Source organism: Achroia grisella, unplaced genomic scaffold (genome assembly GCF_030625045.1).
Source record: "Achroia grisella isolate CSIRO2021 unplaced genomic scaffold, CSIRO_AGI_Agris_v1 utg840, whole genome shotgun sequence".
NCBI classification, from domain to species: Eukaryota; Metazoa; Arthropoda; class Insecta; order Lepidoptera; family Pyralidae; genus Achroia; species Achroia grisella.
In genome coordinates this window covers 1,518,446-1,546,419 of record NW_026713038.1, presented here as the reverse complement: position 1 = coordinate 1,546,419, position 27,974 = coordinate 1,518,446, and the positions used below count along the sequence as shown (strand labels likewise).

Below are 27,974 nucleotides of genomic sequence, written 5' to 3'. Positions count from 1 at the left end.
AGCGATAACTTTATAGAATTAAGATAAGTAATAAAATTGTAGAAAATAGCAAGAGCTCCACCGACGAGAGCGAGGTTCTTAAAGTATGAATGAATGAATCATTGTAAGTCATTGTTTAATCATAAATATTTGAAAATTTATAATTAATTTGTAGTGTGCGTTAATTATATACAAAAGCTTTTTTTGTTAATGAGTTTAACTTTTCGAAGATGCTAATAAAAGAAAAAGTTGCCAATATTTATTTATATAGTAGTTATTTAAAATTTATTGTATGCAACATTTACAATGTCAAAGCTTTCTGTCCTATATCGACTGACAGCTACTTGAACTGTCACAAGGATCATGTGAAGTCAACGTCAAATTTCAAATTTTAATTTGTCAATTCGTCGACAAGTGCAATGGCTCGTACTCCGATTTTGTGTTGGATAATTATTTAATAATAAAACAATTGTATTTCATACAAGCATATCCTTAAATACAGTATTGTGTAGTGTAATAAAAATGATGAAGTCTAGAATTTTGTTTGGGTAAGTCTTCTGAAATTGACATTTGTGTTAGTTCACAAATGAATTTACTTACCATTGTAGATTTCTGGAGGCTTAAGTTAAGTAATTCTATATAAAAATACTTGTTTATTTTATTAGCAGAAGTAGTTTCTAATTCAAGCATATTGAACAATTGAGCTGTATTGAATTCATGCTCATATAAAGGTGGGAGGTTTTGAAGCAGTTTTCTTTTCTTATTGGCAATTAACTGTTGCATGATGAGCAGTGCTTTTAAATGATTTTATTAAATACAAATAATGTTAGAGTATAAATTTGTTATTATATAATTTCATTTTTGATAAACTTGTTACAATTCCTATATTACTTTGTTGAAGGGGACTATATTTAATATGCTTAGTAGGACCCCTGTTCTGTGATGGTTCATTATACAACATACATAGGGTCTTTCTTGCTTCCTTTTTAAATAGTATATTCTTAATTATATACTAATTCTGAATACATACCATAAGCATGAATCATATGAATAATACATAAACTTGTTATTGTAAAGTAACCTTGGAGCAAATATTTGTTTAAGATTATTCAATTAACAATATTTAAAACTAGTTGTGCCATTAACTTTAAAAATAACAATTCTTATGTAAAATATTTTATCTCCCCTTTCTGCCACTTACAGTCATTTTTTGCATTAAAGTAAGCCTATGTACTTTCTCATGGCATATGTCTCTCTATCTGTGTACCAAATTTAATTTAATTTGCTTCAATAGTTTTGGAATGAAAGCAAGACAGACAGAGTTACTTTCCCATTTATAACAAACAAAAAACAATTATAAGGTACAAAATATAGCCCATATTTTGAATCTTACCTTAATATTGTTTTTTGTTTGCATAAGCAATTTATTACAGGCATTCTTTTGTACTAGTTGAGTGACTTGAATTGAAGCCATTGTCCAGTTCGGCTGACAACATTTGAGAATAATTTTTATCACTATTCTCACTGATAGTGACCAAAAATTATGATGAGCATAAGAGAGAGGAAGGTCCCATACAAATACATATTTCTAGATTTCATGAGTGACTTTTTATGGCGATGAAATAGTGTGATTGTTGCTACATACCGAACACTAGATTATAGTGTAGAGTGTAGTGGAACTGGGTGGTATAAACCTAATATAGTATAGTGCTACTATTGGGGTCACTACTAATAGTAATCTATCCTCATTTATATCTATATGTTGACAACCTCAGTGGTCTAGCAGTTTAACATACCACCTTACCTCCAATGGTTGTGGGTTCGATTCTCCTCACATGGTTGTACCATGTCAGGAGAATCGAGAACATTTGTGTACAAGAGTAAGATTGTTTGTGTCAGTATGGGTGTATTCTATGTATTTCCAAAGAAAATGTTTAAGTATGTCAATCAATTATCTAGTACCCATAACACAAGCCCCGCCCATGCAAACACCCATAATTTGAGACTGGCGCTGTGTAAATTGTCCTGGGTTATTCTAGTATATTACATATACATTTATAACAGCACTAACTTAAAAAAACATTTTCAGATTGGTTGGTGTTTCATGTGTGTTATTGACATGGATCTTTGCACAACTATACCATGAACTCTTGAACGCGTATGAACAGTCTGGAAAGCTCATGGTTATGGAATACACATGGTAAGTATAGGACGCATACATATCATATGTGGTACCCAGTTAGGCCTTAAACTTTGACATTCCACTTGGTAACAAACCACCTGTACATATGTTTACTCTTTCAACACATATTTGATAATCTATAAATGGTAAAAAAATGACTATTTGTAATCAATCTACCTGTTTTTTACTTTTAAATAAATTTCTTCAGTAATGTACGTATTTAAAAATATACAACCCCTATTACATACACTACATCCATGTATAGAAATGTTTGAATTGTCATAAGTAATAATAGATAAATGTTATTTTTATATAAAGTATTGTAGTCAATTAAAATAGTATTATGTGACATATTATTCAAGGTACTTAAAAACTAATTAGATTCTCTTATCACGTAAAACTGCATTTTTTAAATATTGTTGCGTGATATGTGACATGTCTTGCCTATCCGATAATCGTTATTGGATATATTTTCTGGAACAAAAAAACAAAAGTTTTTTAATTCAACTACAGAATATATATAACAAATAGCTACTTCGTAATTAAATTATTTTCTTTAAGTATGCCTTATCTTCGGCGATTTCGCACCGATATTGGTAATTATTTTTGATATCTTTTCTTCCGTGGTTATTGTGATACAATTTGGAATAATATTAATCCTATTTACATTGCAATTTAAAAGATTATGCGTTTTTACAAAAATTGTTATAAAAGAAATCTTTATCATATATAATATGTTGTTTATCGTCGACACTCGCCCATATATTAAACGTTGATGACCTTATCAGCGCTAACGGTATACACTGACGAGGTACCAGTATAGGATAAAATGAGGGTTGAATCAGTACACTTATATTTTTTTTATTGAATAATTTAGGTTATTGTTAGATGTTTTAGATCTGCAGCACTGCGACCTGATAGATCTGTTGTGCTCGCCCTTTTTCAAAGTTGGCTACCTAGACCCGTCATGGACGAGAATTGAAAGATATACTTAGGAGCTATGGTTTATTTTCTCAGTACACAGTGTACACTTACCAAAGTAGATATTTCGTTTATGCACGAGTGGGCTACTACTACATAGGATGTGTACGGCGTTTCTTCTTGTCGTTGTCAAAATTAAAAATTTTTTTGTTGAGCACAGGTCTACGTTTATTTGTGCCTTGTGTTTATTTAATTTCAAATGTCCAGGAGGGCCCTAGTCATGATGCATATATTGTTTTTACTCAATAGCAATAGTCTATTGAAGGACATTTAACCTTTTTTAGGTTCGTAGGGAGTTGTTGAAGATCAACCTAATAGTGTACATTGCTAGCAATAAGGTCATAGTCCCATTACTAACAATCTCCCCCCCCCAGCATACTTTAGTAGTCGATTAGAAGTATATCGATCGGGCTGTTCACTACGTGACTGTCAATAATTCATGCACGTTAAACTGCAGCTAGCATGCAAGCTATGTCATGGCTGCTTCGTGTTATGCATATTTTACTATCTTTTTAGCGGACGTTGATAGATATTTAGAGTTGCATTCTTTTATTTGAAAGCCTCGATGGTTTAATGGTTTAGTACACCGCTTTACTTCCGATGATCGCCGGTTTGATTCCTCGCACGTTACAAACATTTGTATTCATGAGTATGATTGTTTGTATTGGTCTGGTCTATGTACATGTATGTATAAGTATAGGTGTCTATCAGTTGTCTAGTACTCATAACACAAGTGCTGGTTAACTAGGTGGCGCTTGAATTGTCCAGGGATATTATTATTTTGCCTAGGTACATTTTGTACAAAGTATTAAGTGTTTTTTATGGGTACCGCTGTCTCACTTATTTCAGCCGCCAACAAACTTGTATTGTAAGCTTAGGTACGCATCAGTGTGAGATATAGCAATAAAAGTACAGAGTACTAAGGCATGACACAACGTATAGAAGGCATGGTAGCGGATGAGTACCACAGGCGTCACAAGACGGGATATCCGTGATACTGTTCATGTAAGAGTAATAGGTGACCGTTCCACTTTCCATAATTTGAGGGCCTATCTACTACTACTACTACCAATTAGTTTGTGTTTCCAATATTACCAGCATTTCAGAATATTAGGTACATACCATTTTCTTGATTGTGACAATTAATATTTGACGCTTCATATCTAATTATACTAAAAAGATATTTTTGAGTGTTTACGAAGTTTTCTAGTTTTGTAAACGTGCTTCGTAAATGTGTTCTAACCCCTTGGGCTTTCTCTTTAAGGTCCGATATATCTTCGCTTATTTGTTATATACGAAATTAAGACATTGTGCAGTCATCAATGAATATCTTGTAATGTGTAGGTAGGCCAAATTTCATGACGATCGGTTGTTATTAAAGCGCTTGGTCCGTCACTGATTCAATTCTATTATATGGGGTGTGAACATAGGTGGGCACTGTTAATCAAGTAGTTAACTTCATTAATCATTAATCCGCTACAAAAAAGTTAGCTTCGTTAAACGTTAAAGCGTTACATTTCAGAAGAATTAACGCAAGTTAACGTTAATCGTTAATCCGTTAATATGTGTAAAATTGCTTTTTTATATCGCTGCGTTAGTGAATTTATAATACCTGATGGTTTAGGTCCTGGAAGTTAAAAGGTTAGGAACAAAACAAAATACAGGTATAACTCAAATGAGTAATTTAATCGTCGGGTATAAGGTGTATATTCTCTTTTATGAATATTAACATGTTGAAGTTCTCATCTGAAACCAAGGCTCGTTATGGTGTTAAAATGTTTACCTGTGGAAAACAGACGTTCAACTGTAGCGCTTATTTAATAAATAGATTTATGAGATTATCTGTTCCTCTTTTTGTTGAGCCTTGATTTTATGTCCCGCCACATTTTACTGAGATTTTGCGTTTTACTCTTTAAAGAGTTGGAGTTTTTTTGTTATCGAACCTGATTTTCACACCGCGCTGCGGTTCTATACGGTAAATAGTAGGGATTAGATTAACGATTAACGGACTTCTGCATATTAAAATGCATTATTATTCTGCATATTAATAGTTAACGTGTCCGTTAACATTTTTAAAAGATAACTTAAAAGTTAATCCGTTATTCAAAATGTTAACTTCGTTAATTAACGAATTAACGAGTTAATGCCCAGGTATGGGTGTGAATATATGACTCCCTTTTTTTAAGCCGTGTTCATGAAACATAAATCTGTGGAATATGTGTATCGTTATAGTTATAGACATAATATATGTTTCAGGTTTTTCAGACTGTTGTTAAATCTGGCAGGCTATGCGACGGTTTTGCTGCCTGGATTTATTTTATACAAATATTTGGACAAATCAAACTATTTCGATAAGATAGGTGAGTGCTTTTATTGGTATTATCGCCCGTGCAACAATATATCGCACATTCAGTACAATAACTGATTAAGGATTAACTCAAAAAACCACTCTAAAGCTTTAGCTTGAAAGTCTAATTTCATAAAAATCTATTTGTGTTATTTCAGTATTATACTAGATGTGCGATGTACATAATTATGTACCTTATCACATGATCATTCAATTGTAATATGGAAAAAACTAAATATATACACTTTACCGCCTTATTCATAAAAAATATTAATGTTTTATTTAGAAATTATTAAAGTAGTTTAGACAAAACAGTTCAACATTGTAATGTTTGCTTTTTTCTATAAAACCGTTGAACTCTCCTGCTCTAGCAATATATGCTGGTGGGGTACCAGTAGAGGATGTTAGACGTCAGGTCAGTTAGCCCATTGTGGCAAATGAGGAAAACTTGGTTCAATTATATCTATTTTATGTTTTCGTCAATATATTTATATTATATATTATATCTTTAGTGATCGCCCAATTGTCGAAATTTTACCATAATTAATATGAATGATAAGTTTGAACAATTATTAACATCCTATTGTTAAAGACTATACTTCTATGCGTGTATGTCAAATAAATGGTAGTGTGTTTAATTGTTTTTTTTAATTTAATGTATCTTTTATGCATATATCTCCTTTATATAGGTGTGAATTTTTTTATGTTTCTCCGTCCGCGGAATTTTCATAAAACGAGGTACCTCCAAAATTTTTGCTTCACGTAATATAATGATATAAATATACAATAAATTGTTTTTTACAATAGACATTGACTTTTACTGTTACAATAGAAATTATTATTGTTTATATCATTATCATTTATTTAGTCAATGATAAACGTTTCAATAATAATAATTTTTATTTCATTATTTGAAATGTTTACGACATTGCAACACACGACCATCGTGATAACAATTAATATATTTATTACTCCATAGTAATTTTTTTTTATTATTTTATCAATTGTACAACGTAATATTACATTTTATCCTTAAAATATAGGGATAATATAAGTTGTATCATTTATATATCGTAGTAATATAAATTTTATCTGATGTCGTTAAATTTTGTAGTTATAATAACTACAATGGGAAAACTTTGTACGAACAATATTAATCGAGAAACGTCCACATGTAGGTCATGGCTAATATAAGCTTTTACAGTAATTACCGTCACATATGGATTGTAATATATGATGTAATACATGTCCATTATCAATAAAATTCATTACCGTTTGAGTACTGTATTACAATAAGTTTATTCAAAACAAAATTTCAATGGAAACGGCACATATTTCTATTCTTATCAAAATACACGTATTTATGGTCCGCGAGCCAAGAACAGTTGGTTTGTTCTTCGCTCGCGGACCATACCAAAGGAACCAAAGAAAACCGGAAGGCAATTGTGACCAATTTCCTCCCGATTGGAAAGTTCTATAATGTTTAATGTAATTGTATTATGAAGCATAGTGAACGTCAGCTAAGATTTCGAGGGTAGTTTGAGGAACAGGTACCTCAGAAACTTTTAAAAATTATATGCATATAAATAGACTTTATGCATTATAACTTTAAAGTTCATTTAAATTATTATTTATGAAATTAATATTATCAGGTTGTCTATTGCTTTCTAGATGGATAAATGTAAACGGCGGCGCTACTATGTTATTCTTGCTTTTAATAACCTACGTTTTTACATTTTACCTGTTTGCGAGGGTCCTGCTTCTCACTTACCCTCACAACCCCTATCTTTCCCTAGGCCCCATAATACAATTATCTTAAACAGTTTAGCAGTTTTCAGCCGAGAGAAAATTGTTGACGAATATAAGACTCTGGCTTGCGAACTATTATTATAGTCCGCGATAGAGTGTATTTATTAATTCATCTGCATTATATATGTAGCTATATAATCGATAAAACGACAGTGATGGCCTTCAGTACGGGGACATTTCATACTCTTTACGTACCTACAGTACTTCGTACTCGTAGATAGTTTGATCGACGTAAATCGGTAAAAAAATATTTACGGAGTTAGAGACAATAATAATAATAATAATGAAGAGAAAATAGCTTTGAAAGTAATAGTAATAATGACTCAAGGCAATTCACAGAGAGCCATGTAGTCTAGTTAAGCAGATCTTGTTTTAAGTAATAACTAATAGAAATACTTATTTTTTTATTTATTTGTAAATACATATATAATGTTCATAGTAAACACTTGATGCAATAATACTGGATACAAATGTTTGTACTATTCGAGAAATCGAACCCGCGATCATCGGAAATAAGGCGGTATGCTAAACCACTAGACCACCGAGGCCGTCAAAATATAATTTATTTATACACTTTATTGCACTGTGTCTATATATAGAAAAGTATTAATTTAAAATATTTTAATAGATTTGTACAAGAGGCGGTCTTATCGTTGAGCAATTTATTCCAGTAACCCTTTAGATAGAAAATAAAGATATGAGAGAAAGAATCTAAAAGATAAGGGTTTTTAATAATGTTAATGTTAGGGGTGGACATTTTATAATATTATAATAAGAAAATGTGACTGTTAAAAAGTGCTTATATGAAGTTTAAATAAAGATTAAAGAAAGAAATAAAGATTATTTGAATAAAGATTATTTCTACTTCTATAATTATAGGAAACACGAGTTGCATATCAAGAACATTATTCGCATGTTTTGGCGACCCTGGTGAGCGGATACCAGACACAGTGAAGTTGACCAAAGTTGATGAGAATACGTCACGGGAGGGCGTTGAGCTGGCCTTCTGTTTTACGGGGCTCATGGGGGCATACCTCGTATGGGGCTTGTTGCAGGAGAAGATAATGACACAGGTGATCCATTATACATCCATACATCTATAGATATAAATAAAATTAGAGTGTCTGTTTGTAATATTGAAATAATCCTTTTTTACTACATGCATGTGAACATAAATACGACACATACACCAAAATAACATTTTTTTTATATTTTTGTCTGTCTGTTTGTTCCGGCTAAACTCTGGAATAGCTGGACCTCTTTTGACGGGTCTATTTTTTGGCAGGTAGCTGATGTAATAAGGAGTAACTTCTACTTTTATTTTAGAAAAATAAAGTTAAGTTCCATGCGGACGAAGTCGCGGTTACAGCTAGTTAGTAATATGTTACATTGCTAACCCTTTATACATATTCTAACTGACCCGCGCTACTTCGTCTGCGTTTGATTTTCCCACCTTTTGCAATATTTTCATTGCAGCTCCGATCCTATTGCTCGTAGCGTAATGTTATATAGCCTAAAGACTTTATCGACAAATGCACTAGCCAACACAAAAGAAAATCAAATCGAACCAGTAGTTCCTGAGATTAGCGCATTCAAACAAACAAACTCTTCAGTCTTATAATATTAATATAGATTATACATAGAATAACATATCCACTTTTTAATAGGATTGACAGTTTTTTATAGGTCGAAAAATACACACAGGTTAAGGTTGAGTCATATAACTGTATCGAGAGTTAGGTAAAGTTAATTGGAAATTTGTGACAGATTAACTTTCGATCACGATAAAAAGGTTTCATAATATTAACTGACGTCGTTACTAATTCGTCTCGGTGAAATTCTTCAGATTTCTAGTCAACATACTAAAATTTAAGTGTTTATTTGTAAATTCAAATTAACAGCTTTTCACTAAATGAATAGGACAGTATACGGTACTGTAATTACATAAATAATAATTAAAAATAAATTAGTCTGCTTGTCTGTTTGTTCTTTCTAATCTCTGAAGCAGCTGGCCCGATTTTAATGCCGTTAAACTCACTCGGAGATAGCGAATGTTATAAGGAGTAACTTTAAAATTATTTTATACATTTTATTAATTTTAATAAATAAACCCTAAGGTTCATGAAACATATCAAAAGTACTTATTGAAGTATATTTAATAATAATAAGAAAATGTATATATAGCACTTTTATATTCTTGTATAACTTATTGTAGCTGACCATGAAAACTAATTTGAACTGTAAAGTTAAAAGATATTATTTATTTGTATATCATAAATCGAATAGAAATTGTAAATCTGTGACTAATTTTGAAATTATAGATAACTGCTCTAAAAGTAATTGGAAACACCTGTGCGTATTTTATAAGGATATATTTACCATTATTTATTATCTATTTTATGTGCTTTTTTTTATCTCGGAGACCAATTTGACATTACAACATAGGTGTTGCGATTCTTAAATAGTGTTGTGGCACAATCGGATTAATATTAATTACCGATTTATATCGATTATTCTCATATAATATGTCGGTGTTAATTTAACATGCATTAACTCAAAATTAATAAAGACTTTATAATATTACAAAGAGGTAGTTTGTGAGGTTGCAGACGGTAATTTCAGGTTCATCTTCTCACTAAAAAATCGGTTTAGTAGATAACCGATTTTTTAGTGAGATTTTCTTTACACGATACGGACCTTGGTGTGTAGCGGTTTTGCACACCGCCGATCTTCCGAATTCGCTGATTCGATTCCTCGCAAACACTGATGAGTACGCGCTATGCGAACTATCCTATAACGTTCCTCAATAAATGGTCTATCGAACAATAAAAGAATTTTACTTCTCACTAAAAAATCGGTTTAGTAGATAACCGAATCAGCGAATTCGGAAGATCGGCGGTGTGCAAAACCGCTACACACCGAGGTCCGTATCGTGTAAAGAAAATAACAACCAGTTTAAGATATTAGTGCAGATCTCCAGTTCTGTAAGTCCCTGTGGTACTGCAGAGACTTCACTATGCAATTATTAAAAACAAAATCAGGAATAATTTTACTTGCATATATTTACCAAAAGGGCTCGCAAGACCTTTAAACCGTTATATATATAAAAAAGGGTACCAAAACAAATATAAATATTTATAAAAAGAATATTGGACAACCTGCCAACAACCTGGTTATACATTTTTTTTTATTCAAACAGAATTGAAATCAACAAGCATTATCAAGGTTAACTTTATAAATTAATCCAATGCATTATAAATAACGTCAAAGTAATCAGTACAGTGAGTGATTGATTTGACATAGAGTAATCATTCAGTAATAAATGTATACGTAACCACATATTTATAATAGTAGATAAACATATATTAAATTTTATCCATAATTTAAGTAATGTTAATGTAAAATGTGTATTATATACTATATATTTACTAGATCTACTAGGTCTACTAGATCTAATGTATTACGCGTACTTTAAAACGAACGCCACTTCTGTCTGTACATTTAGATCTTTTAAGTTACGCAATGCAACGGATTTAATGCAGTTTTCAGCAATAGATAGTGTGATTCAAGTGGAAGGTTTATATATATATAATACATGTATATTATAGTACAGAATTAAAAGATTTGTAATACACCCGTGCTAGGCCTGGGCAGTGCCGGTAGTGTTCTATATACATATTAACATTATAATATTGTTGTAGAACTATGTGATGCCCGATGGGACCCTGATAAAGTTCAACGACTCTCAATTCCTGGTGTTCATCAACCGGTTGTCAGCGTTCCTGATCGCGGTGGTCAGGCTATTGTGCACTCACCAGCCGCTGGTCGCCGCTCCACTCTACAAATTCTCCTACTGCTCAATAACTAATATAATAAGTGCATGGTGCCAATACGAGGCGTTGAAGTATGTTAGCTTTCCAACACAGGTCAGTAATCATAATAATAATATAATAATAATAGCCTTGAACAATTCACATAGCGCCATGTAATCGAAAGCAAAGCAGTGTAATGATGTCTACACACACATATTTTTGCCTAGTACTTATGTACTAGGCAATAATATAAATGCTTAGATTTTTTTTTGTAAATTGCACACATAACATAACATAATACCCAGACTCAATTATATTCATGACTACAATGTTTGTACCGTGCGGAGAATCGAACCCGCGACCATCGGAGGTAATGCGATGTGCTGACCATCCGCCAAGCTATAGCCGCCAAGTTACAGTTACATTTAAAATTTTACATTAAAGAATAACAACCGTGTTCAGAAAAACATCTTAATCAAGAAGGAATGATATGCAGTTCTTCTCGATTAAAAAGATTTTCTGTATACCATAGAAAATTTTTAAAATAAATAGTTATGATAAATGGAATAGACATTAAAAAACAAATTGATACATACAAATCGATTAAAAAAAAATATTACTTAATCTTCGCCATGTGAAGCTTCTCATACCACTCACACGTTGCTATTCCGGAGAATTCAGATGTCATGTCTATTATATATAATTTCGCTCCCCTATCGAAACAACTTACAAAGCAAGCTGCTTGGACACTGAAATAAGTGAATGAGGTACTCACATAGACAACTGTTTAAAGTAAATTTTTTCGCTTGTTTAATATTAAAAAAAAATTACTTACAGGTGCTATCAAAATCATGTAAAGTCATACCTGTGATGCTGATGGGTAAATTGATTTCAAGGAAGAAGTACGAATTCTACGAATATGTGATGGCCGTACTAATCTCGATTGGAATGATCCTCTTCATCTTCGGCAGCCATGATGACTCCACAGGTTAGTTATTTTTATCTAAGTTGTATGGTAAACAAGGTAGAGGTCCATATGATGAAAAGTGGCAACCCTCACCTCTATAACTGAACATGTACAACAGGTTTCGCATCATGTAACGCTCATGGTACCATGGCTTGGCATTCTATAGGACTAACTTGGTATTTCAATAATTGTATTGCCATTTCTCATTCCTCCAACCGAAACACAGCTTAAAGACGTATTTCGCGAATCCTAGAAATAAATGGAACAAGGGCAGGAAGATTATGATAGAAGTGCATTTTCTTTCTAGCCTCATTGTATTAAAATATTGCTCTGTATTATTTCGAGAGTCGTATGAATGGCGGCTGTGCTACGACGTCGCCCGCGCTATGCAGTCGCTGCAGGCTCTATTTTTGTTGTATGTTTTATTTTTTTTCTCAATAATTCTTTTTTATTGAAGTGAAAACTTCTTTAGGCTTAACTTACAGTTTATTTAGTTGTGGTTTAGATACGGTATAATGAAGATATGATTCATCTGTTATATGATAAATACAATGTTTAAAATTCTTTCTCTCCTTATTTCTTTGAGAAATTGTGCACTAAATGTGACGAAGATAATCCCATCGTACTTATACTAAATAACAATTATAAAAAAGAACAATCACCTTAAATTAATGCGATACCAGACAGAGCAATAATTAGGCTGTATCCGAAGCTGGCTCTGCCAATATTCCATGAAATACACCTATGTCTAAGCTATTTAACTTCAAAGCTTGGATGATATACTCTCTTCTTAGAAGTATTACGAGCACATTACATCAAAATATTTTGCAGATATTTTTTCTCACAAGCTTCACAATTAAGAGATGTTACTTTTTTGTATTACATATAATATGTACATTTATTGAACGTACATAGCAGTCTAAAGCCTGGGACTAAGGTGTTAAAACTCAAAACAGAGAAGTACAAAAAATTGTAGCAGCATACGAAATTACTTAGGACATCACTTTTGCGAATATATATATTATTACGCTGTATATATTATCTAACTTATAAACATTGTCATTATCAAATAACAGCATGCTATTCTTTATCTCGTATCTTATACCAATGCAACAATAATTTTGGATGAAATAGTGCCGTCACGTTCGGCTATGTAACCTTCGGGTAAAGTCGGCTAGAGTCTACTGAGAGAGCGAGAGAGATATAGTAAACTCGTCACTGCTATGCTGACATCGCCTTGATGAAGTTTTCATTTCTGTCGTGCGGTCTTAGGCACACACTTTTTATACGTACTAACTTCTGCCTGCGAGTTCATCCGCGTTTCCACAATTAACCTATTTCCTTCTTCAACCTAAATCTCATACATATATTACTACGCGAAGTTTCACGACGATTGGTTAAGCCATTACGTCATGCCAGAGTACAACAATCAAACCCACTTTAAATTATAATTTTAAGATTGTAATTGCGTTGCAGTAATTAACTTATTATTTCAAAGGAAAATATGACTATACGTGTCTTTTTAATGACATAGCGTAAGGAACACAGCAACATTATACAATTTCTTAAAATAGATTATGTAAACATTTTATTAATATGTGACATGAATCTATAAACATACAATGTAAACGTAACGTTAAACGGCAATGGTGGACACTTGCCATCAGGAGCCCGCCTGATGGTAAGCGTCCACCATAGCCGTCTCTCATAATTCCACTGCCACTGTGAAACTGATATATTTATGTATATCTGTATCGATAAGAACTAAAATGACAGTCTTTACCCGAATTATCTGAAATTCACTTTGTACAAATTCAGCATGGGTATCTTTGGTTCACCTATTTCTATCATCAACGGCTTGCTTGGTTATCTTTGTTCAGGTTCTATAAGGCCTTATGGAAACTATGGTACTGTTACCATCATATTCCTCAGGAACAGTACGACATGTGTGTCACGCCATCATCATCATGTATTTTTGTGATGATCATGGTGCTAATCATGTCTATAGGCGATAGTTCAGTTTACATTCTAGTTACGTAAAAAGAAATGACTTTGTACAAAATGTCTTAAAAAATATGTTAAAAATACCTTGTATTAAAGTAGTAGTAGTATTCTTGTATTGTAATACTGCGTCGAATGAACTGAATAGACAATAACACTTTGTGCAAAGTCGTACATGACTACACACTTTCCATCAAGCAGGTCGTCGACTTGTTTCTCGTTATGTAAAAGAAATAACTTTGTCAGAGTCTTTAAAAGTAGTTTAAAAATACTTTGTATAAAGTCTTCTTGTAGTACTACGTTGGATGCACTGAATGCCACGGAATGGCATTTTATGCCTATGCATAAAATGCCATTCAGTGGACTATTCCAACGACTTTAAATGATATTCTATTAAAAAACTATACTCCATAATGTCGATAAAAACTGCAATGAAGTCTCGCTCTCATATCTCCTGTATGTTTATTGAATGTTGTAACTTTGTATAAAGTGTAATCAAGAAATTGTTCCGCAGTGTCGACAGTGACCACGATGTCAGGTCTTACCCTGCTGTCGTTGTACATGCTGTGCGACAGCTTCACATCTTCATGGCAGGGCGCTCTCTTCACGCGCTACAACTGTACGTCGCTACAGATGCTTTGCGGCGTTAACTTGTTCTCGTGCGTGTTGACTGCGTCTGCGCTTGCGCAGCACAACACAACTATCTACTCATTAAGACTGTTGCAGGTTAGTATTTGCTACAAACTACTTTACTGTTTAAAATAAAACTAGTCTATTAACATAGTGGTTTAGCACACTGTTTTACTTCTGATGGTCGCGGGTTCGATTCCTCGCAAGGTTCAAACATTTATATTCATGAGTATGATTGTTTGTATCGGTCTGGGTGTTTTCTCTGTACAATATCTATGTACTTACAAAAAAAATATATCTAAGTATTTATGTCAGTTTTCTAGTACCCATAAGACAAGCTCTGCTTAGCTTGGGACTAGATGGCATTATGTGAATTGTCTAGGGATATTATTATAGAATATACTTAACTGAACATTAGAGAAAAATATGTTAATACAAAGAATTTGATGTTCATATGTGGCTAAAATGTACTACTTGAAGAAATTATTTTTGATTGGATTTGTTTCAGCATCCGGTGTTCGCATTCGACTGTGTATTACTAATGGCAAGTTCTGCTGTCGGCCAATTGCTTATATATCGCACTATAGCGCGATTCGGCGCTGTGGTCTTCACTATTATCATGACACTTAGACAGGTAATTCTCGTTTTTATATAATTGAACTTGTCTAATAGCTTAAATATATTAAATGTGACATTATAATGGCTTAAATTTGTATATATACTAGTAAACATAAAAGAGTATAAAATCATTAAGCATTATAATAAAATCGCAAACGAGTTGTAATAAATTAAAACAGGTTTTAATGTTTTTTTGTCAGTCAGTAGGTTCATGCACGGTAATATCGGAAGGACTTGTGATGTTTTGAAAATTAAAGAAAATTTTTAGCATTCTGCACTCATTCTCTATAAAAACTATAAGTGTGCGAAATTTCATCTCCTCGCAATTTTTGTAAAAAGGGATACAAGTTTTTGCTTCACGTATTAATAAATAATAAACTTTTTTTTCAGGCGGTATCAATACTTCTCTCATGTCTAGTCTATGGGCACGTGATATCTGTGGGCGGGGTGCTTGGAGTGATGCTCGTGTTCTTAGCCGTTTTTCTAGGAGTATATTGCAGGCAGCGACTGCGCAAGCGCAGGGCTGCCAATGTATAGCAGGAGTGTACTCTCTCAGAGAGTGAAATTGCAGACATTAGACGTTATGCACAGTCAGTGTACAGATGTATACAGAATCCTTATTAAGTGATAAAAAATAATTGTTTCAACGAATGTTGTTGACAGTTTTAATGTCTATTCTTAGTGTAGTGATCGCGTGAAATGGAAATGTAAACAGAGTACTATGGGTCATATTGCTTTTAAAGCGGCTACACACGGTTCTCTTTAAATATTGTAGTACCATTTTAACACTGTGTGTAGAGGTTTTGTGGCGATATTGTATCTATATTTATTTATTTATTCTGTGTATGAAAGTAGCACATATCGAAACTGTATTTCAATATCTGTGTATAGGCGATATCCATATCATATAATGCCAATACCAACTATATTTCTTTAAAATCGAGAATTCCTCTCACAATGTGATTTAGATATTGTTGGAATTCTGTTATGTAGGTACTATAATGACATATATATATATATCATCGGTATAGCCGATATCTTATACAATATTAGTGTACCATTAAATATGTATATTGGTTCAAATATATAAATAGTGAAATTTATACAATTACACGATTTATATATTTAATATATATTTGTAGTAACTACAAAGTATCATGTCTTATTACTTATATATATATTTTAATATTTGTATGACAATCATTCGTATTTAGTATAATATCTATCTAAACTTAACCTGATTATAGCGTTATTGTCATATAACCAGTTAAACAAAGCCATATATGATTTGTTTCATTGTTTAACTGTGTTAGATGCACCCTCTTGGGCACCATGTCTAATAGTTTTTGGTTAAAAGGTACAAGTAGCATTTCTATGCTTGCAGTGCGTTGCACAGAGATGTGTATTGAAGTATATACAGAATTGTAGAAAAATAACGCAATGCTTCATACTGCATCGTGTTGCAAGCTACGAGATGCTACCTTTACAAATGTCCCGGCATCGGCCCGGTTCAGTTAAGATCGTGGATTCAAATCCGATTTTGTCAAACATTAAATAATTATTGGACAATATCTACATATATATTATTTTCTGAATTATTTAAGAATATCTTTGTAAATATCAATAATTTGACGTTGACACTTATCTGTACATAGCATTACACGTGACCACTAGTATGATAATTATAAGAGTCTGCACACACTCGACAGCAGTGCCAATTTTTTGTCTATTCTACGTGGTGTTTTAAATATAAAAGCACAACAATAGGATGTGTGTAGACCGCTTTAGAGCGGGTACTCTAATTAACTGTATACTAGTTATTACTCATAAAGAGCAATTTAACGTGTGTTTTGTGCTTTGTGCGCAGTTTTCTCGCTTGTTTTAGCTATGTCTTATTCTCCCATTTTTGTCGAGTGGTAGGTACGATTCGATTATTATTATAATGTAATATCAATCTAGGGTTGCCAACCTTAAAACGTCAAAAATCTCGTATGCTGGCTCAATTTAGCTCTCTAACATCGAACGTCAACGTATATTAAACGATTTCTTTAGTTCAAAATTATGTAGGACATTTGACAAAATGTCCTTGTACCAAAGATCAAAAATCTCATACCTATAGAAGTATTTTTGTACCCTTTCGGTTGGCATCCCTGTATGAATCTATAATATGTACTTATCTACGGCGAGAAGCCATCCTCCAGAAAGAAGCGCACACAATTATCATGTAACAAATAGCATGCGTTAGAGAGACGGATTATTGAAGTATTTAAACAACTAAAAAGTTATACAAGATCAGATAAATTATGGTCAAATTGACATTGTAAATTAGATTATGCTATATAGATAGATGCGATAAATTTATAAATATCCCGCCCTCAATACGCTACTGTATTAAATATATAATACATTTTTTTAGAAGTGGACTTTACAGTTATAATTTTAAAGTCTAGTTCCAAAAATCGTTTATTTAAGAGTTATTGCAGTATTGTATTGAGGGTGTGATTATATTTATTATTATTATATTCATGAAATTATTAATTAGTTTAAATTGAAGACTCATGAAGTAACTAGGAGAGTGATAAGTGGAATTTAGATTCTGCTTTAGAATGTTGCAACGAATTGCAATATTTTGTATGCAATTAACAACATGAGATTTAGTTGTATTATTAGATATACATAGATAACTCCTTAAAATACCTATTGTATATTATGAGTAAATAGTATGTTCCACTGTCTGTAAAGTACCTAATTATTTTGTTTTACTAATCTGTTGGAGTATATTTTATTTTCTTTTAATTTTTTTTTTAATGAAATGAAATTATTTATTGCATTGAATATTGTAATTATACAGTTTTCCAGTTTACATATTTTAATATAATAATAATAATACATTACTTGACCATAATTCGTATACTCGTTCTATTATAAATTACAATTATTAATAAGTAAATATTTATTATACAAAATATAATATAGTAAACTATATAATACAAAATATAGTAAACTATATTTTTACAGATACTCAAAATACATTATATTAATTTCTTATGTTTCAATGTTTAATTTAATTAAGGAACGCATTTTTAGGATCTTTAGGGAGTTGACTATGAATTAAATACCAAAAGCGTGTAAAGTATAAGGTCGAATGTGACGTGGTGAAAAATCGAAACCTAAGGTAGACCAAAAGAGCTGTACTGTGATGAATTGTATGACGTAGAGGTTTGTGTATGGGAGCAATGATTTGGGGAAGGGTTAGGGGTCGATACTGAGAGGTCACAATGTAACCGTCCTGAATTTTTCTAGACCTATAGACAACACATTCTATTAACGATACATTCATTTATTTATTTACATTAATAAACAGCTTAGAAACTTATAAAATTATATTAGTAAATTACAATAAATATCCTTATTATTTAAATTAATATCTATGTCCACGTCTGGACGTGGATCATTGCACTGCTGCGGACCCAGTGCATCTGGATGCACTGGGTCCGCAGCAGTGCAATGATGTCCAATGCTTCAATCCGACATATTTGCTATAATGTTTATAAGGCTATATATTAGCCACTTGTTGAAATTATTCCAATTTTTTTAGAACACAACAGTTCATTGAGATGTCGATAGAACCTTTCATGCAGAACTATAGACTTCGCCACATTCTATGGTTAATATATTCATTAGGCGCCTGTTTATTCTAGTAGAGAATACTGTATCGAACTTTCTACAAGTCAGCAATATATTGACAATATGACAAAAACTGTAGTCTATCTGTATTTATCTAATAATATTGTGAAAAGAAAAGACTTCTTGTTTATGATGGATAAATTTAAACATACTTAAGTGGTATTAATTTTGTTTTTACCTATAGCTAAGTTAGTAGCAAGTAAATTGCGGTATGTTTCATTTAGCTTTTTTCTCTTAGCTTTAATGTTAATAGAATTATATTTTGTCTACAGGTCTAGTGTTTCTGTCCACTTATTCTTCTCGTGGGTCGAAATAGTACTCTTTGTTAATACTTTTCAGTATAGACTTAATACAATTGAAATATACATACATAAATGCACTCCTTGTGGTGCTGTATGTACATATATAGGCGACGGTTAAAACTTAACATCAAGTAGACCATCGCCTTGTCCTTCCAATTACTTAAAAAAGAACTATGACTTCATAGAAAAATCAGAAAAAAAAATCAGTTGAGTAAATTGTAAAAGAGTAAATTTACACAATATTAATATTTATTTTATTTTTATTTAACAAGGTTAATATAACAAAAATACAGTGAAATCATACATCTTTGAGAGAATATGTTGGATGGATTTTATATATTTGGATTTGTTATATGTATATTGTCATGACATATAGAAAACAGTGGTTGAACCATTTCAAAACTTCTCAATTACAGAATGTTGCATTATTAAAGAGATGAAAGGAAGATGTGAGCATATCGCGTATCTATTTTGTTGTATATGTTAGTTATAAAAGGACTTATTTTAAAGCCAATTTAAAATTACTGATTTATTTTAAACTAGCTGTTACCTGTATTGGACTTCGTCTGCATGGAAAACTAACATATTTTTTATTAAAATAATTAAAAATTCTGAATTGAAAGTAGCCTGAGTTACTCCTTGTAACATTAGCTATCTGCGAGTGAAAATCCCGTAGAAAGCGGTCCAGCCATTTCTGAGATTAGCAGGAGCAAACAGACATACATCTTTTAAAATTATTTTTGGTTGTAAATAGCAATAAAAGGCATATAAAAGTACATACGGTATGTACTTTTATATGCCTTTAGTGAAAAACTGGTATTTTGAAACTTACCAGACACTGCAATTTTATTTATTTATGTAGATATTAGCTTATTTCTACTTATATTTTGTACTGTAATGTAAGTACTTAAATTATTTAAAAGTAAATCAGTAATTTTAAACATATTGTCTAAGGACATTTGTATTGCATTTTACAGAATTGTGAATTATCATATGAAAATATTATTTTATTTGAAATTTAAAATGAAATGTTATGTTTATCAATTAACCTACATTTCAATATAATGTGTGAATTTAGGTTGTGTGTTTTAGTAAATAGAAAATAAAGAAGAATATATTCAAGTTATATACTTAGTTGTTTTATTGTATTTTTTTAGGGTTTTGGGCTATTGTCATATGCTAAGTACCTGTAACACTGCGACGTCAATAGATCTATTGTGCTTGCCCTTTTTCAAAGTTCCCTACCCTAGACCCGATGGACAAGAATTGAAGGATAATCTTAGGAGCGATGGTCTTTATCTCCTCAGGATAGATTGTATACTTCCAAAGAAGATATTTCGTTTATGCTTAAGTGGGCTACCACTACATAGGATGTGTAGTAGCGTTTCCTCTTCTGCCTGGCAAAATCTGTAGATTGTTGCGACAATATTTATGCAGCAATAGTCTATTGGAGTATTGATTCGAGTAGTCCGTAATAAGGCGGTGCAATTTAATAGTAGATATTAAGATAAAAAAGATAGCCTTATTAGATTTCATTAAGGTCTGTTCAAACGTTTAGTTGTGAAAATCTAAGACGCACATTGAATTTGTAGTAGTATGGATATGTATAGATATACGTCAAGAGTAGTAAAGACTGCTTGTTATTAAATATTTAAAAATAAATTGCTAATGACACTACAGACTAGCTAATTTTCGTTTGTAATTTGGTTGTCAAAGATTTTTGTGAAATTGTATAAATATGTGGTTCACAAACCCGATTAATATTAACAGTTATTATCAATTTAAACAGTTTGAGACGATCCTATTCGAAAAGTAAAAAGAAAATTGCCATGGTGCGTATTAAAATTCTTTTGATACCTTGTATTTACTATGTAACCCGTGACTTTGTGTGGAATTTAACTTTTTCCTTATAAGAATAAAAAAGAATTTAAAATGAAAGTAGCCTAAGTTACAGCTTATAATACTGGCAATCTGCGGGCGAAAGTTCCGTCGAAATTGGTCCAGCCTTTGGCCGCTAGGATATAGACGCTAATATCCTATATTGTTTTCCTTTGAGCAGCCAGTAGGTGGAATGAGGTGGAGAAATGAATAAGACAGGTTGTAGCTATTTAGCTGTTAGCAAGAACAAACAGACAGGCAATTATTTCTACTTTATAAACCAGGAAGTTCGTCATTTTAGCTAAATTCCTGACAAGCCTTCTCAGAGATTAGCAAGAATAAACAGACCTACATTTTTTTTAAATTATTTTTTTAACCAGATAGGTCGTTAACTTGGTATTTCAAATACATAAAAACAATGTTCAAGTCTAGATGCGAGCATGCTGGTGCAGCTATTGTTGACAGCTTTGCTGGCTGCCGGCATGACTCCATGCGTTGTACAGAGACTGTGCCCGTTGCGAAGACCGCGCCCACCTTCCAGCGTATGCATGCACCGCCTCGACCAAACCGTTGAGTATAACAACTAAATTACATACCACTGTTGGTTCTTATGGATTATAATGGAATGGTGTACTAATGTTTTACGCTGGCGGGGCACTTGTAAAGGATGATAAGATAAGCATGATATATGGTCAGTTAGCCCATCGTAATAAATTCATGGCAAATTTACCACGATGGGCTAGGTGACCTGACAGCACAACAGCTCACAGCGTTGTCAGCCCTAAAGTGATTGTACTAAGCAAAAATTACTTAAAAATACTAAAACATCTTGAACAATGGTTATAAATAAATATACGTACTTATGTATGCAAATGTTTGTACTGTGGTGAGATCGAACCCACAGACATAGTGTTCAACCATTAGAAAAGCGTGATCATCAAAATTTGTACTTCGTTAGATACTCAAAGTAGAATTAATGTTATCGAATTGTCTATGTATACGACTTAGAGGGCACTTTAATGTCAGGCTCAATATCGATCCCCGTTTGAATTGGACGGGGGATTGATCGGAGGGGACTAGAAAAGCGTGATCATCAAAATTTGTACTTCGTTAGGTACTAAAAGTAGAATGAATGTTATCGAATTGTCATTATACTAACTTTAATGTTTCAATAGGAATACCAGGTCGCTCCGCCTTCTTAGAAGATGTGCTGCGGTATATTACCAGCCTAAGGAGTAATATTCATGATGATTGTCTATGTATACCTCGGCACTTTAATGTCCTTAATAGAAATGGTGACCCACTTCATATGGTAAGGTTGTACGAGTGTCGCCAGGCCGTACCGCCCTCTTTAGAGATGGGCTGCGGCTGATTGTTTATTAGCAACCTAAGCTAGCAGGGGGAAGGGGACTGTTAGTAATGTGGATTGATAACCCCATTGCTAGCAAAGTACCATGTCAGGTCGCCTCCACGCGGTCCCCCCTGGAAACCATTGTGTTAAATTCCTAGTGAATTTGTCGCGATGGGCTAACTGACCTGACCTCATTCTCATCTTATCATCTTTCACTGGTGCCCAGCCAGCGTAAACCGTTAGCGCAGGCGGGTGCACCATTCCATTATCATATACAAAAAAAAAACCTAAGCTAGCTAACCTAAAATTCTTCATAAAATTTGAATGAAGTTATCTAGAGTTTAAAAGTGTCTTTTTCCATATCCAGCTCCTTATATTTCTTTAAATCTATATTGTATTCTTTTTTAGTACAAAATGTGAAAATAAATTAAAGAAAATTATTGAGAACATTTTCTTCTCCTATAGAAGGGAATATGTTAGATAATGAAAATCCATAACTACCGCCATTCAATTAGTAAATTATATGTAAAGTAAGTTAATTTCCAACATTCTATTATCTCATCCCTGCTTTACGCCTAATGAAATACAGCCAATAACTAAACCTATTCTTATGTAGGTGAAAGAAATTTTGTAACCGATTCAGTATTTTCTTAGTTTATGCATTGTAAAGATAATGGGTTCATGTTATTATATGGGTTGTTGTTTCCCATAAGAATGAATGTGGGAATAATCGAATTGGGCAAATATTACAATACATTGGTTATGTTATGATTGGTTGTACATATGGCCGATGAGCCACCATGTTGTCGTATCGTGTCCGCCTTTTGTTTACTAAACAAATGCAGTGTTGACAGTATTGTGTTTCATCTTATAACCATAATTATTACTGCCCCCGTACCATGGTAACCAAAATTATGATTTTTTTTCAGTTTTGTTGTTTATTGCCAATGAATACTAATTTTCAAACCAATTATTTAATGTAGATACTTAACTCGCATTTATCATTAATTTACATTGATCATTTATTATATTAGAAAAAATATATGATCCATTTCATAATATTGATATTGATGAAATGATTCGATTGTCGCGGGCTCATTTCCACTATGTAATATTTATTATATGTGATTTAGAAATGCACAGTAACATGACGACGGCGACGCCTTGATTTAATCTGTTAAGTTACGTTACACTAGTATATGAATCAATATTTCTATTGATTGTTGAGATGACTATTATGTTATAATGTGATTATATGTATAAATAAATGGATAGATATAATCCCTTACAGCAAACACGATAAAATACAAGTAATCTCAGAATCGAAGATCATAGTACGGGCGTTCCCACACGCGTGAGATGCGCTCGCAAATAAAGCACGACGCGCACGCATCCGGGCGCGAATGTTCGTGCCATCGTTGTTGTGGGTGCCGCTGGCTATTGTGCTGTTGTTACTGTCGCTGTGCCTGTCACAAAACCACCACATGACTTCGTTGCTGATTACCGCGCTTCTCGCCGTTCTTGGATGTGTTCATACGGTAACCTATATCATCGTCATCTGCATTTTCCTTATCCCATTCTTTTGGTGAAAACTATTATTCGTGGATTTTATAAAAAAAAATATTATAGTCATTGTTAGAATTTTCATTTGTTCTAATTAATTTTTTTATATATTTTGATTGCCGCCGGGATCCTCAAGGTCCTTATGATAGATGTAGTTCATACGGTAATCTTGTATCATCATCATCTACTTCTCCTTCAGAAGCTCCTCCCATACCTTTGAGGTCGGCGTTGTTTTTCTCTTACGATAATCTATACATATGATAATACTGTAACTGTTTGCTGATAAACTATTATTGGTGGACTTTATCAACGAATCAAATCAAATCACACACTATTTTCTTTTACAGGCAACTACAGGATGCAAGAGCTGTATTGTAAGTTTGTTTCTATGATCATAGTACATACTCAATTCTATTATATATTAAAAATATTATAAAGCTACAGTAATTTGTAATATTTTTATTTCTTTACATCTTTGGACTTCTGATTAAATTTTAGTAAAGATACTTTTATCACAGATAAGACAATATTATATAATTTTAGACAATGACAGAAACAGCATTATAGCGATATTATGGTTTCTTTTTTCACATAATGGAATATACAATATTCACTTGTCACAGTGTTTGTAACAAAACTCCGAAACGGCCTAACCGACTCTTAGAAATTTTGTGTGTACCTTGGTATATTCAGTAGGTCTGAGAATATGACGTAAACTATTTTTTACAGCTCTATGAGAGTGGTCCACCCAATTTTTTTTTATTTAATTCTATACCATCTACCGCCTAGTCATTTTTTTAATTGCAGGCTTTAGGCAAAGAAGAGAAGGCAATGTTTCGCGCCCACTCTGAAGCTTGTCTACCACAGTCAGAAGTGGATCCTAAACTGGTAGACGCCATGTTGAACGGAGAGCTGCTCGATGACCAGGCGTTAAAGAAGCACGTATATTGTGTCCTGCTCAAATGTAAGGTGATAAGCAAAGACGGCAAACTCCAGAAGACTGCTGTTACGGGAAAGATGTCATTGAGAACTAATGGAAAGAATGCTACAAAGGTATATTTATATGTTTGTTCTTTTTTTTATTTATCTATTGAATCTTAGTAATATTATAGATGGATATTTGTTACTCTTTCACACAGTAGTATAGCTACTGAATGGACTTTAATGGAACCTTACAAACTAATGAAACTTTTAATATACATCATACATTAGAATAACACATAGACTATACCTGTTTGTTCTTTTTTTTATTTATCTATGGAATCTTAGTAATATTATAGATGGATATTTGTTACTCTTTCACACAGTAGTTTATCTACTGAATGGATTTTAATGAAACCTTACAAACGAATGAAACTTTTAATATACCTTATACATTAGAATAACATATAGGCTATACCTATATTTCACGCGGGTGAATCCGCGGTCAATTATCATTTGCTTCCTCCTTACCCCATTCACTTGTGGTCGGCGTAATGTTTGTCTCTTCCATTCATCCCTGTTCGCAGTCGTCTTGTTATTGAGTCCCTTTCTTGCCATATCATCTTTCACACAGTCCAAAGCCACCTAATATTTTAATAACAAAAATAATAAATGGCATCACATGCTTTATTTATTATTATTTATAGTTGATATATAAGCAAAGGATGGTAATGTACAGATGAATACGCTTAGTAGCCGATGGCATCACTAGTTAACAAAAAAATTACACGCCTAGCCCGTCTACACTTACTCCCTTAATTATGATTATAACCACCTCAGAATTCCACCATTATTAAAGTGGTTATATTATAGTGTTTCATTTCCTTTTAATTGAAGGAAGTAACCCTAATAAATAATAACACGAATAAGGACAAAACAGTTGAATAGCTGACGACGGCCTCGGTGGTTTAGCGCTTTACTTCTGATGGACGCGGGTTCGATTTGCACGGTGTAAATATTTGTATTCATGAGTATGATTGTTTGTATCGGTCTGGGTGTTTTCTTTCTATATTATGTATGTATTTGTAAAAAATATATTTAAGTATTTATATCAGTTGTACCTATATACCTTATAGCTATAACGAATTTGTAACGAGTTTAATAGTTTTATAAATAATCACAAAAGACATGGTATATTATAGTTTTTTTTATCTTAGATTCTGGAAAGCTGTGCTGAACAGAACGGTGATACTCCTGATACACCTGAAGATGTTGCTTGGAACATGTTCCGTTGTGGTTATGACAAGAAAGCCATTCTCTTCGACTACATGCCGACAGATGCCGCTAGCGGAGACTTAGAAAATAATTCTCAGTAACTTAATAAATCTTTTTTAGTATACCTTTTAAATACTTTTAATTGTATACGTACATTTTAGTTTTCAGTATAAGAAAGTTAAAATTATATTTTAAATTTAATATTCCATGCTTTTGTTAACGTTTTGTGTTTTTTGTTATTTTCATACTCATTTTTCACACATTGATTAAATACTCCTATACATTTTAATAAACAAAACATAATTATACCGAGTGGTTGTTTTATTAGTAGTAATTCGATATTTAGTTATAATAAGTATTAATAAATCTGTTATTATATTTCAAGTCTTTCCTAATATTGACGTTGCTTCTAAATTCTGTTCAATGCTAGAGGCACTAATTTGCTCCTTAAATTTAGAAGCCTACCTATTCTTAATATTTAGAAATAATTAGTATTCAAAATTTCAGTAGTAGTAGTATCTTACTGTCCCACCAGCCCATCAGCGGTAGACTAAGAGTTTCTGTATGTGTACTCGGTACTAAATGTTTTATCCGTCAGGCTTACTTTGTAAGCTGTGTTTCGCTTGTAAGGTGCGATTAGGCAGACATTACAGGATGAGGCACCACATCTTAGTCCTCGACGTAGCAACGTATGAGTGGTATCACTTGTGTCACATGATAACGTGATGTCCATTGCTGTTCAAGTGTGTAGGCGATGATTACTGTTTGCCACCAGGGGGGTCGTCAGCTTGCTAAACCTATAATGAGAATCGCTGGCAGTTTTATATATTCATTTATCTTATATACGTTTGTTTTATATATTACTTCTGTCACTGCGCTCTGCCGTACATCAACAACCTGCCTGCAACTCTGCCTACAAATCATATCTCTTATTATTACTCTCAGCTTAAAGAACCCTAAACGCATACGTTATCATAGCATAAACAAAGCGGCAAACTATTGTAAGTCTTAAAATGTTTTGTGATAATTAATAAAATTAAAAACAAAGCAAAATTAGTTTTATATACCTATGTAAATCTAATACAAAAATGATAGAAATAAGTAGGTAGGTACTATACTTGACATGACCTCGTATTTTTTCTCACAAATTACATCAACATCTAAAATTGCACTCAGGCGGTGATTGTCGAGTTCTCTTGAGAAGATGACTTCACCGGGTAATGACACTAATATAGTTAGTGACGAATTGGTTAACTGTAGTTGGTTAATGTTCAATACATGATCGATCTGCATGAAGTGCGTACTAGGGCAGCTAAATAATTATGGACTGACTGTAGATAATTATTAGCTAGGTTGGTATAAAAATATATAAAAAGAAGGTAGGTCTTCATTATAATGTTGACCTCATGAACACTATGTTTTTATCTATTACGATCTTCGCCAATATTATTCAATATTATCTTATCTGTGCCAATACTGAAACAAGTATGGTGAACATTTTTATTGAAATTATTTAAATCGAAGGAGTTTTCCTTACTTCCCTTCAATGCTATCTAAGTTTGTGTCACCGAGCACTTAATTACAGTGTAAATGTTTTTTTTTTTAATATTCAATTATTAAAAAGGGTTTTGGTATAAAAGTAATTTTGTAGGGTTATGTTAATATTTACAG

General features: G+C 32.5%; 2 protein-coding genes across 3 annotated transcripts; both read left to right on the top strand.

Moving 5' to 3' along the window:
- The first annotated feature begins 390 nt into the window (after positions 1-390).
- Positions 391-16,569, top strand: LOC131852109 (adenosine 3'-phospho 5'-phosphosulfate transporter 1). The gene is made up of 9 exons (XM_059202743.1): positions 391-527; positions 2,069-2,179; positions 5,399-5,502; positions 8,178-8,371; positions 11,000-11,224; positions 11,948-12,098; positions 14,593-14,804; positions 15,217-15,342; positions 15,717-16,569. Exons 1-9 carry the CDS (start codon positions 502-504, stop codon positions 15,861-15,863), a joined length of 1,296 nt encoding a protein of 431 aa, XP_059058726.1. The 5' UTR covers positions 391-501; the 3' UTR covers positions 15,864-16,569.
- Positions 16,570-20,995: 4,426 nt separating this feature from the next.
- On the top strand, positions 20,996-26,604 carry LOC131852106 (uncharacterized). 2 transcript variants are annotated; one of them, XM_059202739.1, is made up of 6 exons: positions 20,996-21,147; positions 21,626-21,762; positions 23,836-24,082; positions 24,455-24,481; positions 24,915-25,160; positions 26,246-26,604. In XM_059202739.1, exons 3-6 carry the CDS (start codon positions 23,948-23,950, stop codon positions 26,402-26,404), a joined length of 567 nt encoding a protein of 188 aa, XP_059058722.1. In that variant the 5' UTR covers positions 20,996-21,147; positions 21,626-21,762; positions 23,836-23,947; the 3' UTR covers positions 26,405-26,604. The 2 variants fall into 2 exon arrangements, with proteins under 2 accessions (XP_059058722.1, XP_059058723.1); XM_059202740.1 differs by having other exon boundaries at positions 21,621-21,762.
- The last annotated feature ends 1,370 nt before the right edge of the window (positions 26,605-27,974 follow it).